The following is a 13,108-nucleotide window of genomic DNA, read 5'->3' as shown; positions in this document are numbered from 1 at the left end:
ATGTTTGACCTGATACTGAAACATGTTACCAGACATTCTGCATTTTGCTTTCTGAATATGAGCAATGCACATTTTCTTTAAATTTTATTGCTCATCAATATATGCATATCTTTTAAAAAAACACCATTATTTCCCTGATCATCTTCACCTTCTTCATCATTCGGAACATTGACGATTCTTCTTTGTTCCCTTGGAACACTTGAGCATTCAACTTAAATATGACCAAAGTCTTTGTAATTCAGACATTGGATACCTTTTCCACCTGTAAGAATAGTTGAGATTTTGTCTTCCACCATTCTTTTCTTTCTGCTGAATGTTCTTGAGAATAGTGGAGACATTCTTCCTAGATCTCTTTTCAAGTTGTCTTAAGACTTCGCTAAACTTTTTAGCAAGCCTGAGATTCTCTTCAGAATTACATTTTACTTGAACATCACAATCTTCATAGCATTCAACAATCTTTAGAGGATTCTTAGCACCATAACAAATCTTTGGTTGATAAACTGCTCCTCTTTCTTTAAAGTTCTCCATCTTGAACAAAATAATACCTCCCTAGAGCTCATCCAAACAGAACAGGGTGTCTACTCTGATGTCAAATAAAATTATGTTCCTTAGAGGACAAATTTCGAATGCGAAATCCTAGATAACTAGTTTGATAAGTTAAATCAGTATGGCAACAATGAATATTGTATTAGCTTTTACAAGATTATGAAGCAAAAAAGGAATAAAAAGAACACCAAAGATTGTTAACACATTTCGGTGCAAACAACACCTGCATCTAGAGGACACTTTATCCAAGAAGGAAAATTCATTATTAGTAGTTTAACACACTTAGTCTTGTGTTGTTCAATGTCTCTTCCTAACACTACCCAATGATTTTCTACTTAGGACTCTCCCTAGATATGAGAATCATTTTCACTTTCTTTTCAATCACATAACACGTGATTGGAGATTACAACTCAATAATCAATGTTGAATATTACAACGCAACTAGACAAGCCTTTTATGTCAAGTTACTGAAATATAGAGGTGTCCATAAAGATTCCGCACTAATCCAGTTATGAGAATAGCGTAAAATGCAAGAAATACAATGTTCAAAAGCTTATAGACTTAACATCTTGGAACAAGATTTACAACTCAATGAAATCAAATTTTATGCCTTATGATATGAAAGGAGGCACTAGAGTGGTGCATATACAAAGACTCAAAAGGAAAATCCTAACATTAGGTATCTTTAAAATATTCACGCATTGCACACCTCTAAAGTGAGGTTTGAGTATCCTTAAATGGAAACACAATTTTGGACTTTTCTTCTTGTGGATCTGTATTTAATTTCGTTCAAAATCTTTACACAGTCTGCTGGATAAGATTTGTGTCATAAATATCTCCAACAGAAATATATGATTTTGTTTAATTAAAATTCAAGTTTAAATCACATTTAAACTTGATTTGATCTTCACAACTGTCCAACAAATCATATAATCATATTTTTAAATAAAAACAATAAAATCTAACTGAATCTTCAATAGAAAATTCGTCTCAATGTGCACCAATCTAGTCTATCGTACCCACTTAGTGTGATATCGCATCCAACATGTGTCCCTTCTATCCTAGAAAATCATTTCGAAGCAACTTGACAAACTTTAACACTTTTCCATGATGTTGTTTTGCAAAATACAGTCAATCCAAAAGAAACAATAGTTTAGAACCAAACCTCAAAATTTAAAATTTAACACTCAAAATATCTCAATTAATCAATTTCGGCCCAAATTTAAACTTAACTCTAAAAAAATAGTTGTCAATTAGATCTCTAAATCATGAACTTCTTGAAACTTTATTGGTTAGAACTAGGGGTGGCAAATGGGCATGCCCGCCCCGTTTAGGCCCGCCCCGCAAAAGCCCGCAAAAAAACGGGGCGGGACGGGGCGGGGAAAGCCCGCGGGCACTGCACTCTTTAAACCTAAAAATACAAAAATTTATGTAAATACACATGCTCGCAAAAGTCCGCGAAAAAAATGAAGCGGGGAGGGGCGGACACATTTGAGGGTGAGGGACTAAATCCTTGGTCCGCCCCGCACAAAAGTGCGGGCAAAACGGGCATACCCAGCGGGCCGAGCCCGTTTTGCCACCCCTAGTTAGAACAATGTTGTGAGAGCAGAATCATATGCATTGTGGTTGTGTTTCTATTTAGATTTGGAAATTTCAAGGATTCCACATTATCAAAAGATAATGTGATATCTTGAAACGGTGTTAAAGGTGGAGGAAGAATTTGTTTGATTATGTTGCACCGCTACCATTATTATAGTTCATTATTATTCTCTTGTTCTAGGTCATTTTGTTGGCTATTTATTTTAATATTTTATAAGTGACTTAATAGAATTGGTATTTAAAATTATATGTTTATTGAGTTTTACATCAATTATGATAAGAAAAAGGATAATTTAACCATTTGATTATTGTGTATGGTTTGGTTTGGGAAAAAGACTTAATAATGGTTCAATTCGGTTTTAAATTAAAAACTGTTTCACTTGTTTTATAAAAAAATTAACAGTTCTGTTCAATTCTTTTGAATCTTTATTACGATTTAGTTTGGTTCAATTCAGTTTTTTTTTTACAAAACTAAACCATGAACAACCCCAGGGATAACACTGTTTATTGAGTTGAGTTACACAGTTTCGTCTGACCTCACTTGTTGTCATTTTTTCAAATTACTATTATTTTATTTTATTATTGTTATTATTATTATTATTCTATTCTTACACATCTTATGTTGGAATTGAATCCAATTAATATATTCTCACTAAGAAAACAACCATGTTCAAGAGTGTTGAGATGAGGAGTTACCCAAACTTAACTCAGTCATGATCCGTGACACCTAAAAACTTAATATGATCACTAATTTGACATTTTGTTTTAGAAGCTAGACATTTTCTAAAAGCTAAACCTCTTTCTCAGTTTCTATTATCCCTTTTTTACATGTTTTTTCTTGTAATTATTTTCTGGTTTTGATTATTTGCTTTACTATCATGTGGCGAGTACACAAAGTGGTGGAGAATAGTTTATAGTATATACAAAATGGTTGTTTTATTTTGAGTAAGTATTAAAAAAAAAGTTGAAAACATCATTGGGAAGGTTACAAGTATATCCTATAAACTATTCTTCCTAACATAAACAATCTGCAAACAGTTTCAAGTGTCACAATTTCCCATTCACTACAATTTAAAACGGTCAGGAATCAGCATTAAAAACAAAACTCCAAATAAAATTCATGAGAATTTGAAACCGTCGCAATCAGTATTGAGATCGAAATTTCAAATAAAATTAACGACACTTTGAAATCATCGCAAATTACAATTTAAGGCATATCACTAAATACCAAAATCGTCATAGTACAGATTGACGACACACACTTTTGTGAAATAATTAAAACCCTCGTGACACAGCTATTCGAACGGTTCAAACCTCCGTAAATTTCCAAAATAACAACACCTCTTTTGTAATGTTATATATATATATATATATATATATATATATATATATATATATATATATATATATATATATATATATATATATGCCATCATAAAAAAGGGGGAGTATATCAAAATTGATTTAGGGTTTTGCACAAGTCTTTGCATTTGGATTAAGCCAAGTGAAAACTTTGAAGAATGAGAGTTACGTCAAATGAGTAGAGGTAACCGAAGGATCATTTGAAAGACTTGGGACAACATTTCACAACAAGGATTCTTCCGAGTGAAAGCTTTGAAGAAAAGATTCTCTGTCAAAGGAGTAGCGATAATTGGAGGATCGAATAGGAAGTCTTGGGTCACTTGATCTTGCTTAAGATCAAGGGGAGAGAAGAAGTTAGGATCAACATCAAACATAGGGTTTGAGATTTGGATTGTTGCTTTTTCTCTTGTATACAACTCTTGCAAAGGTTAATTTCATATCTCAATTCTATTTGGAATTAGGGGCAAACACCAATAACGAGGACAATTGGGAACTTCTTAAACAAATCTTGGTGTTCTCTCTCTCTCTCTCTCTCTCTCTCTCTCTCTCTCACACACACACACACACACACACACACACACACACACACACACACACACACACACATACACACACACACACACACACATACATATTACATTTTGATATTGAACTTAGTGTGTGAATTTGATTAGCTGAGATTCTTGTTTGTGTTGAAGTATCTTAAACTGTTTTTGTAAGACAATTGCAGTCTAATCATTGCAATTTGATTTTCATTCGAAATTGATTATAATTGTGTGATTTTGTTTAAAGATATTTTTTTAAATCATATTGATTCTATTTCTCATCATTAATACACTTTTTGTTACGATTTATACGCATATCCTATTCTTTCATTAACAGTTCAGATAGACGAGTGTTGATCCGGATTTGCTTCCGCTTGCCATAGTAAATATTTCTCAAACAAGAATTTTTAATTGAAGAAAATTTTATTGGCGATCTATTCACCCCCCTCTAGATCGTTTCCCTCTTCTAACAAGTGGTATTAGAGTCTAATTTATCTTGTTCTTCAAATTCGCTTATTAGATTATGGCTTTTGTAATTTATCTTGTTCTTCAAATACCCTTCAAAGTGGTATTGGAGAGAAAGGAATATTCTAATCTCTGATTTAGAAGTTGATGAATATTATCACGTTTCTCATTACAAAATCTCTAAAGCTATGTGAGACTCATTCCAAGTTTCCCATGAGGGTACAAATGAAGGTAAACAAGCTAGAATCAATATTTTGAATTAAGAGTTTGAACTCTTTCATATGAAGCATGGTGAAACCATTGTCGATATGCAAAAGAGGTGCACTCATCTTATAAATCGTTTGAATGCACTTGGTAAGCCGGTTTCCAATGAAGTTTCTACTAACAAAATTTTGAGATGTCTTAATATAGAATGGCAACCTAAGGTTACCTCTATCAAGGAAGCTAACAACTTATTAACCATAGACACCACTACTTTATTTGGAAAGCTTGAAGAACATGAGCAATATCTCATTTGTTTAGAGAAGTATGCAAAGAAGATTAAGAAAGAAAAGAACAAGGACAATGAGCTGGAAAAAAAGTTAATTGCTACTGTGCCTTCTAGTTCTAAGTCCTCTAGAAAAGAGCAAGATGAAAGTGGAACTAGTGATAATGAGAAGCCGAATGATAAATAAATGAGGTTGTTTGTTAAATGGTACCATAAGTACATTAAGAGAAATGAAGTGAATCACTCCGACAAGAATCTCATGAACTATAGAAAATAAAAAAAATTCCTCAAAGCAATATGATAATAAGAAAGGAAAATCAAAGGGACCATGCTTCAATTGCGGAAAATCCCGTCGTTATAAGGCGAATTGTCCATTACTTAAGAAGAATAAAGGAAATGGTCAATGCAAGAAGTCTATCAAGCCTAGAAGAGCATACATAGCTTGGGAAAATGATAGTGAATCCTCAAGTGAAGGTAGTTCAAGTGAAAGTGATGAAGCGACAAATTTTTTCCCAATGGCCCATCATCATAAGAAGAAGAATGTAAGTCATTCTAAATATGAACCTATTGATGAAATATCTTATTCCGAATTACAAATTGCTTTTGAAAATCTTTATGGTGAAGCCATAAATGCTTTTAAAAGATTAACTTCAAATAAAAGAATATTTTCATACTTAGAAGCCAAAGTTTTAGAAATGAAAAAGCAAATGGAATCTCTTAAGAAAACCATGTTAGATGCTTGAAAATTTGATGTTGAGGAAGAGAAATCTTCTTGGTTTGGTTGTGACACTTGTCACGTTTGGAAAAAAGAGGTTATCACTCTAAACACCAAATTTGACAAGGCTTTAGAACCAAAAGTTACCTTCACTATTAATCCTACAAAATTTAAAAGATCTTGAAATGTGTCGTACAAGAAGTAGATTTTTTTTGTAAGGAAATCTAATAGCAAAAGTCACTCTCATTATCACTTGACTTGTCACTTTTGTTGTAAGAAAGACCATACCACTGATAAATGAAAATTTAGGAGATACTTGGTTCTTAAAGGTGTATTTTAATTGTTTCCCGAGTGCAACAATATTTCCATTCACTCTCAAGGACCCAATGAAAATTGGGTTTCTCGACACTGGAAGTTCAAGGCATATGACAGGTGAGATTTCCATATTCATTGACTTCACGGCAAAGAAGACGGGTTATGTGACCTACTAAGACAACAATAAGGGTGATATACTTGGTAAAGGTAGTATATGAGATTACTTACTATTGAAGATTATGTACATGTCACTTTTGATGAATCTTATCCTAGAAATGTTGGGAAAGGTATTTCTTTTCATGATGCAGGTGTATCTTCAGAAGACATACTCAAAGACACCGAAAAGGGAATTGATCAACTTGAAGCGGTGAAACCTGAGGAGGAGGAGGAAGATAACAATTCTAAAAAGGAAAAGGATGATAATCCAACTCAAGTGGATGACATTCTTGTGGCTTTGAGGTCTACCAAGGACCATCCAATCGAAAACATTCTCGGAGACATCACTAAATGCGTGACTACACGCTATAAGTGAAGTAATTTTTGTTATCACTTTGCATTCATTTCACAAGTTTAACCAGAAAATACAAAAGAAGCCTTGATTGATGATCATTGGCTAATGGTCATGCAAAATGAGCTAAATCAATTTAAAAGAAATGACGTGTGGGACCTTGTCCCACCTCCGTGAGGTCATCAAATCATTGGTACTGAGTGGGTTTTTCGAAATAAACTAGACGAAAATGGAGTGATAACTAAGAAAAAAGCTCGGCTAGTGGCTCAAGGATATAATCAAGAGGAAAACATAGACTATGAGGAAACTTATGCTCTGGTTGCCCGCCTCAAGACTATATGCCTTTTACTATATTTTTTTCATGCTTTAGATATTTCAAACTTATGTTGATGATATTATATTTGGTTCTACAAACAAGCAATTCGTCAAAGAGTTTTCAAAGCTAATGTAGGTCGAATTTGAGATGAATCTAATGGGTGAGTTGAATTAATTTCTCGGACTTCAAATCAAGTAGCTCAATAAAGAGACGTTTGTGTGTCAAACAAAATATTGTCAAGAGTTGCTTAAACGCTTCAAAATGGTAGATGAAAAGTCTCTCAAATGCCCACTAACAAGAACTTAGACAAATATGAAAGTGGTAAGTGTCATACCCCGAAATTCACCCTACTTCGATACAACTTTCATCTGATTCATGACCCTACTGCAACTGCATGCTTTCATTATCTCCTCATCATAATTATATTAACTTTCATAACCAAATACATATTGCATGGGATCAAGGCATGATTTAAAAAAAAAAAAAAGGAAAAGGGGGGAAACCGGATTTTGCCTTGCACACTCCAAAAAAAAAAGAGCCTTCTTTGCACAAAGGGTATTTGGTTCCCCCCATTTTCCCACTAACTTTCCCTATAAATAGATGCACCATTCCCCTTCATTTTTCATGCTTTCTAGCCCCCAAAAATGATGAAAAAATATCATTCAACCCTCTTCTCCAAACCTAAATCAAAACCCAAAAAAACTTTTCCCTCCAAAAAGTCACCACCACCAACTTTTTTTTCATTTCACATTTTTTTCCTCAAAATTTCTCACTCTCTAACACTCATAACCCAACCCATTTACTAAGCTTTCACCATAAATATTTTCATCCCAAACCCCTCACTTCACATTCAAGCTCAACACCATTTCTACCTAGCTTTTTTCACATTTTTGTGGGTAATGATTTTAACTTAAACTCTTTAACTTTTTGTTTATTTTTTTTGATTAAAAATGGTTGTTTGTTCTTGGTTGGTCTTTTGAGATGGTTTAGATTCAAGCTTGCAAAAAAAAAATGATTGACTTTGGTTTACTCACCTTTTTTAAAGATTTTTTTTACTCTTACTATCTTGTTCACCTTTTTGTGGTTGCTTTGTGTGTGTTATTTTTTTTCTTTTATTATGAACTTATTGTTGTGTTTGTTTGGTTGATGAGGTCTATTAGATCATGACTATGGTTGTTTAGAGTTGATTAAATCTTCAACGTTTCAAACCTATCTATGGTTGATCAATAGATCATTCATGATACTTTGAGGCATTGATAGATTGCCTCTATTTTAACCATATGAGTCATTTGATGCATAGATGAAACCATGTCTTTACATTAACTTGTTAATCCATTTGCTTATTGTTACTAACTACTAATTAGTAACTCCTAATATTTATATTATTGCAATTTATTTTATTGTTCATTTTATTTCATTTACTTTATGTTTATGTTCACTAACTACTAACTTCTAACATTTATATTATTGCACTTTATTTTTTTCTTTTGTTCACTTTACTTCAAGTATTTTATGTTTATGTTTATTATTATCTAACTATATCATTTACATTAGGCTAACTTATTCACTACCTCATTATCTTGTTAAATAAAAGAGGAATAAAAATAAAAGAAAGAGAATAAATCACTTTTTTTATTTATTTTTTTATACTAATAGATGGTAAGCTATTGTTACAAATCTATTGTTAGTTGATTTTTTAATCATCTTCAATACTTTGCATCAATGATAAGCTATCCCTTAATGTGTCATATTTTAAGTCTTTTTGGCCTAAGAAAATAGTCTTAAAAAATATTCATTTTTGTACATGTTACTAACCACTAATTATACTTCATTAATTTTGTTCATCATTAACCTTTGTTATTGTGATTTTTGTGTTATTGACTTATATTTGTTTTATATCATTTATATTCACTAACCATTACTATTGTGATATTGTTTCTTTTTCTTGTAATTTACTTTTATGTCATTACCTTGTAATTTACATTAAAGTACTCATCATCATCATCATTGTACAAATTCATCATGCATGTTTATTTACTTGTTATTTATTTTATTATCATCAAACATTAAAAACAACAAAAACATGATAAAATGATAAGACAAAAATATTCATTCCACTCTTAATCAACTTGGACTTAGAGGATTTCATTTTAGGACCCTTGCTTGGAGGCATTTCCCTTATCTTTGTGAAACTTTGTAAATGTTGGATTTTATTTGTAACTTACATTCATGTTGTAAGAATGGCATCATGGCACCACCTTAGGGGGACATGTTTGTAAGAACATTATCCTTTGTTTAGCTTAGGTCATTTTTGCACACAAAAGGCTTTCTCTTGGGCTACCTTACAATGAGACTCTTTGATTTCTTGTTGGTTACTTTGCATTCATTTTGCATAAGCCAAATTTCATAATCAAAATAAAACAAACCCTTGATTCAAATTCAAGTGGCATTTTCATAATCAAATTCAAAACACTTAATAATTACGATTATTATCGTGCACCACGAGCCTTAAGTGGTGGAGAATGAGTGAGAATGGAGCATTCCTACCCTTACTCTGATTATTTTGGACGCAAGACGCTTGGTTTGTTGTCTAGAATAATCACCTCCGCCCATAGACTTTAGTACAATATAATCACAAACATTCTTTCATAAAAACCTTATTCAAGGTAAAAATAATACAACTCATCAAACTCATTTTGTGCCTTAGGGCATCATCCCGAAAACCCTTTTCTCAAAGGTAAAATCAACCAACACACAAATATTTTCTACTCCGAACTACGGAGCTCTGATTCCTCATCCCCGAATGAGTGATACGTAGGCACAAGGGCCACAATCCTTGGTGAGCGCTATAAGAACAAAAACACCCTCTTCTTTTCACACATTTGAAAATAAAACAGTAATAGATAAATCCCATGTATGTAAAACAACCCAAATGGTTCCCATGGAGTATCATGGACGTAAGGGGTGCTAACACCTTCCCCTTACGTAATCGACTTCCGAACCCAAATATCGGTTGCGAGACCGATTCCTTATTCTCTTTTAAGCGCTTCTCGTGCGCGTCTCTTTTCCGAGGGTTTTATCGACTATTTCCCCTCTCCTCTCCGATAGAGGTAAACTAAATAAAATTCGGTAGCGACTCTTCTGACTTTGCCTCTCTTTGGCTTCTCTTTAGTCCCGGTTTCGTTATCGTGAAATCCCGGTAGCGACAGCTGGCGACTCTGCTGGGGACCAAAAAAATCCCTAAGCAAGTCTAGCCTAGTTTGGGTTGTTTCCTCTTTTACGTACGTGGAGATTTATCTGTTATCTTTTTTTCTGTATATATTGCTTTCTTTGCTAACTCGTGCATATTTTCTTTGTTTACCTGTTGGTCCGAAACTCTGACTCAGTGACGAAGAATTTTTGGAAGCAATAATGATTGCAAAGAAAAAAACCTTGTGTGAAGGACTCCCCACCCGAGTCTGAGAGTTTGCTTGAGATAGGAGAGGTTGAGTAGTATTGATCCGCGAGGTTCCTTCCTTGTTAGGATCGTACGAGAACCTCACTTAGTGGTAGATTCTCTTAAGGGGATTGATGACCGTCGTGCTTTCGGCGTAAGCATCTTTTCTTTTACTAGAGTCAATGACCCTAAGACCCCTTTTAGAACCTTTAAAACTATGGCTAACCTAGACCGATGGTCGCATAGTATAGGCCACCGAGGTGCCTTCCTCGTAAGGGTCGATACGAAGATCTCACTTAGAGTAGATGACTTTGATGGAGCAGTCGCCTGGCAAGTAAATTGACATAAGCGGCTGACAGTCAAAAAAGTCCATGACTCTAGGGGCAGTGTCTTAAACCCAATTTTCCAAAAGCCTTAGATCACACAAAGCGAGAACCTTGGTTTACTAAGCAGTCATTATTAACTCCATGCTTCGTCACGATGGTCCAAAACCACGAACCCATGCCTAAAAACCTGTGGAAATAATAAACCAATCATTCATTCATACATTCATTCATCATCAAAATAATAAGCAAAGCTCTTAAAATTTTCGTTTGTTCAAACGCAGAATTACAAGACTATTTTTCGACACAACCATGGATACTTCAATAAAAAAGCACTTCTTCTTTCCGCTTCAAGAGTCCCGATATCAGGTCATTAAAGATCCTCTGTTCAAAGGTCGTAACTATCAAAGACAACAAGTTTAGAGCCAATTTTGGGAACATCATAGATCTTCTAACTGAGAAGGTTGACTATTGTGCTATCACTACAATGTCCCAATACTATGACGTTCCTTTAAGATGCTTCACTTTCCCCGACTTCCAAATCTCTCCAACCTTGGAAGACCTCAAGAGACTCCTCAATCGACCAATCAAGGAATACAACCCTTTCCCAAAATTGGAAGAAGGATTCTGTTTGACCGAGCTCTCACTCATCTTGGGTATCAACACCAACAAGTTAGTGGACAATTGGGGCGTTAAAGGATCCCTCAAAGGTTTAACTCAAAAGTTCCTAGAAGCCCATGCTTGGGAAATGATTAAAGAAGGAAGACCCGACTTTTGTAGTGCAACCTTGGAACTTTTGATTCATGGAATTGTCCTCTTCCCAAATCTGGACAAGTTTGTGGATCAGTTAGCAGTTGAAGTCTTTTTAACAAAGAACCTGGTGCCTTTTCTACTTGCCAATTTCTACCATACCTTCCATACAAGGCATGAGAAGAGGGGAGGTACTTACCTTTGTTGCGCTCCTATGCTACATCTTTGGATGAGGGCCCGCATGCCTCAAAGTGGACCTTTCGCCGAAAACAAACTGACATGGCCGCAAAGGTTCGCATCTCTCTCTGCCAACTCAATTATATGGTACAAGAGGGAATGGGATATAAAGGATGTCATCGCAAGATGTGGAGAGTTCTCTAACGTACCCTTGATAGGAACACAAGGTTGCATCAACTACAACCCTGCTATACTCAAGAGACAACTAGGGTACGCCATGACAAGTCCCCCCGAGGAAAGAGATTTCATTCCATTTGTCATCAATATCATGGATCCGCTTGATTCGAACGTGAAAAGAGTGAGAAAAGCTTGGACAAGCATAGTTCGTATTAGCCATGAATGGGGCAAGAAAAATATCCTAGCCAAGGAACCCTACTATGTGTGGGTAAAAGATAGGGCTAGGGTGGTTAAGATGCAGTTTCTGTTTGATCCTTCTTCATTCCCGTTGATGTCTGAGCCCGAGCCTATCCTACAAGAGGACATGGACAAACTTACCAGCCAAATCAAAGAGCTCGAGTTGGAAAACACTCAACTACGAGTCGAACTCAATCGCGCCAAGGAACGTAACCATGTCTTGGAGGATAAGGGTAAGCAAGTCTGTGAAAAATTTGAAGATAACAAGAAAAGGCTCTGATTAGCTGAGGGACAAAGAGTTTGGGTTGGTGGAGCTTTACAAGGAGATAATTCTGAGCTAGATTTCCGTAACGAGGAGTTGGATCGAGCATCCCAAATCATCAAGGACCTTGAAAATACTGTCGAGAGGTCTAATGCCATGAAGAAAGAAGCGAGGGAAGATTACGAAGCCCAGATTCTCGAACTAAGGACCACTCTAAAAGAGTATAAGGATTTGCTAGCCAAGGAGCAACTAGAGAAATAAAAGATTCATCGAAGCTTCATGCGTGAGCAGTTCAACCTTAGACGAGCTTGCGAGCAAATCAAGAACTTGAAGAGGGGAATCTATGACCAAGCCTATGTAGAATTGCAAAACAACTGCAGACATTGGGAGGAGCGTTGCTATGAATTCGAAGCTGCCATTGTTCAAAGGGACGAAATCATCCATAATCTCCAAGTCCTTTACGAAGAATGGAGGGACAAGTACACCAACATGACAGTATTAACCAATTATGCCCTTCAAGACTTTCCTGACAAGTTGAAGGAGGCAGATCTGATCATGTGCCCAGATAATACCCCCAAAGAGGTCTACCACTTCGTCAAGTTCTGCAAAAGAACAATGGCCGAACTCATCACCGACATTGAGGCTCTCCGCAAGTCTCAAGGGGTCACTTTTAGGGTGGATATCTAGTTGGTTTATTTGCTTCCATTACTTGTATTTTGCAACTTCTATGTATTGTTGTCTATTTTCCCTTCAAAGGATGAATGAAAGTTGCGATTTTTCTCTATTGTGTTTTCCTATTTCATGATTGTGAACGAGAATCGTCAAGTAGTTGTTGCAATGAATAAACATGAATAACTAAAAAGAGCTTTGCTTTAACAAAAAATTTCA

General features: G+C 35.1%; 1 protein-coding gene across 1 annotated transcript; it reads left to right on the top strand.

Moving 5' to 3' along the window:
* The first annotated feature begins 11,104 nt into the window (after window positions 1–11,104).
* LOC127136043 (uncharacterized) lies at window positions 11,105–12,481 on the top strand. The gene is made up of 2 exons (XM_051062649.1): window positions 11,105–12,191; window positions 12,243–12,481. Exons 1-2 carry the CDS (start codon window positions 11,105–11,107, stop codon window positions 12,479–12,481), a joined length of 1,326 nt encoding a protein of 441 aa, XP_050918606.1.
* The last annotated feature ends 627 nt before the right edge of the window (window positions 12,482–13,108 follow it).

Source organism: Lathyrus oleraceus, chromosome 4 (assembly GCF_024323335.1).
Source record: "Lathyrus oleraceus cultivar Zhongwan6 chromosome 4, CAAS_Psat_ZW6_1.0, whole genome shotgun sequence".
Lineage (NCBI taxonomy): Eukaryota > Viridiplantae > Streptophyta > Magnoliopsida > Fabales > Fabaceae > Lathyrus > Lathyrus oleraceus.
This window is presented reverse-complemented; position numbering and strand designations above follow the sequence as displayed.

Excerpts from the sequence above, each read along its gene's own strand:
- LOC127136043 (XM_051062649.1), top strand. The coding sequence starts at position 11,105 with ATGTCCCAATACTATGACGTTCCTTTAAGATGCTTCACTTTCCCCGAC. Across the intron at positions 12,192-12,242 it reads CCATGTCTTGGAGGATAAGG|CTGAGGGACAAAGAGTTTGG; the intron begins GTAAGCAAGTCT and ends GGCTCTGATTAG.